Source organism: Triticum dicoccoides, chromosome 1A (assembly GCF_002162155.2).
Source record: "Triticum dicoccoides isolate Atlit2015 ecotype Zavitan chromosome 1A, WEW_v2.0, whole genome shotgun sequence".
Lineage (NCBI taxonomy): Eukaryota > Viridiplantae > Streptophyta > Magnoliopsida > Poales > Poaceae > Triticum > Triticum dicoccoides.
This window is the reverse complement of record NC_041380.1, coordinates 515353747-515356180: the sequence shown is the minus strand read 5'-3', so window position 1 is coordinate 515356180 and position 2434 is coordinate 515353747. Positions and strand designations below refer to the sequence as shown.

Here is a 2434-nt window from a genome sequence, read left to right as displayed (position 1 = left end):
AAGACCCCGAGAACCGGCGAGGCGCTGCTACTCCGGCGAGCTCCCGAGCGGAACAGGGCGGGGCGGCGGCCTCCGACTCGTCCTGCGGCGGCGGCGCTCGTCGGGTTGGGGTTGGGGTTGGGGATTGGATTGGAGGGGGGCGGGGAGGGGCGGGGGCTGGTGTGGAGGACGGGGCAGGAGGAGGCTGGGGATTTATTTCGGACCGGCCTCCAACGGTCGGCAGATCCGACGGCTGGGATCGATCGGGAGTCCGGGCACGGGAACTAGCCGTTGGGGGCTACCGTTCATGGAAAGTTTTTACCGGTGGGTGGATCCGTGGGTGGCATACGTAGCACGGCAGTAATTTTTTGGTTGCGTTCTGTGGCGGCGGTTTGAATCCTTCTCCGGAAAGGAAAGGAAAACTCGCTCTACGCGTCTCGTGCTGTGGAAGCCTAAAACAGAGTACTACTGGTTTTCTTCCCTGTCCTGGTGACACTTTTGTTGTGCACCAGTGAACCAAATTTGCTCTCCAAGGCCGTGCCGCACACCGTCTGCAAATGTCTGTGACCATGGTGCCTAGACTATTTTCGCCATCTAATGCTGCGTATGTCTGTCGACACCTTCGCATGTTTGAGTTCCTGCAAACCGGCACAAAGCCAAGGGAGGTTTGCGGGTGTCCGAACTAGTGCCACGTACGCACACGACAACGCGGTCCCATCCAGTATTATCGCCGCGCAGCCCGCTCTCAAATGTTTACCGTGCATTCATGACGGTCAGCCGCTCCAGAGCGGATGCGACGGGACGTTGTCGGTCGGAGCGACGTGAAAGGCCGGGGGGGCGCTTCGATGTGGAAACGGGGACCGAGAAGCCTATTCCGACCGTTGTGCCTCGGCGTTTGTCCGCTTGCCCCGACTATTTAAGTAGTGCTCCGGGGCCGGCCAAAAAGCATCTCCTCTCTTACCCACACTCCACTGCTTGCTCCTCTCCTCTACGCTCACCGTTGTCGTCGCTCCTCTCCTCTCCTAGATGATGGGCAAGTCTGAACAGAGCGACTGGTTCTCAGCATCGACTGGTGGATCCACCTCTCCCTCCGGATCGTGGTGCTGCCCACGTTCTTTGGGATCTTCCTCCTCCACTGTCGCAACGGATAAGGATGAGATTGTGCTCTCCTCCGGCGACAAGGAGGAGCAGTCATAGCCGCCCACGGAGGTCATCGCGACGAATGAGGAGTATCTGGTGTACCTGGAGCTCTTGCTCAAGCGGTCACTCCGTGATCGTAGTTTGGCGCCACCCTCGTCGCCTCTCCACCACATCAAGAAGGAGGCATTGCCGCCCAGTCACCGTGAATAAGGAGCCTTCCCCGGCTCTCACGAACGTGCATGAGTGCCTCCTACATTACTGTCGGAGCTAAATCCGGTAGATCCCTCAATAGGGTATCCTTAGCTAGGCTACTTGGTGAGATGGTAATAGAGACAAGGGTTTAAACCAGTTTCGAGCTCTCATGATGGAATATATCCCGCGTCCTGCTCTTTGCTTTATTGCGTTAGGGTGTATACAAAGTGCAGAGAGGTTCTAGTCTGTAAGATCTTGTTCTACCACGAGCCCGACCCTCGGTTTATATAGCATACCAGGGGGTCCTAGGGTTTACACAACTAGGTCAACTCTGTCTAAGGAGAAATACTACAGATCCGAACAACACTGGCCGGCTAAGTTGCATGATCACTGATGCGCTTCTGGCCCATTAGTGTCTTGGGGTCAGTGATGACACGACTATCACAGATGGGCATCTGGACCCATATGTGATAACTATCATCACAGACCGCTTGACCCATTGATGATCCACTGAAGAGTGCTACAACGGGAGTATTATCACTGACCATCATTAGTCTAGAGGCATTTCGATGATGTTTATTCTCTGTGGAAGCAAAAGGAGGCACTGCTTGTAGTGCAGTCCCAGCTTCACACACATACAAATCACAACATTATATACACTTATTTTCGTTAATCCATTTCATGTGCACATATACAAAATCTGTTACATTACATTTTATAGGATACACATAGAAATAATCTCATACTTTGCATAAGGCAGCCGCAAATACAAACAATTCTATATCATTATCATAGTGTTGGTAAATTTTAACTTAAAGATTGTCTACCCTTTGTTCATCTCCTCGTTGTTGTTGTCGCATTGTTGGTTCCACTCTTCTCCTCATCCCTAGATATCCCATGTTCTATGGGTAGTGACTGCTCAAATATTTTTGAAAATTTAAAGAAACTCGTTTTTTATAGCGCGATAGAAATATTTCTGTCGCACTGTATAGAACACTCTTCCAAAAGAAGTGTTTTATACTATACACAGAAAGGTCACAATGGCGACGAGGTGAATCATGTTTCCCTATTTGCAAAAAAAGGAAAGTATAATTTATCTAAGCTCAAACAGAAGACAACAGTA

General features: G+C 51.1%; 1 protein-coding gene across 1 annotated transcript in view; it reads right to left on the bottom strand.

Annotated features, from left to right (window-relative positions):
• Positions 1–1193, bottom strand: part of LOC119354378 (cyclin-B1-5-like) — a 4024-nt gene extending 2831 nt beyond the window's left edge. Inside the window, exon 1 of the mRNA XM_037621110.1 lies at positions 1025–1193. Coding sequence (XP_037477007.1) covers positions 1025–1193 — 169 coding nt within the window. The remainder of the gene's footprint in view (positions 1–1024) is intronic.
• Positions 1194–2434: the final 1241 nt, after the last annotated feature.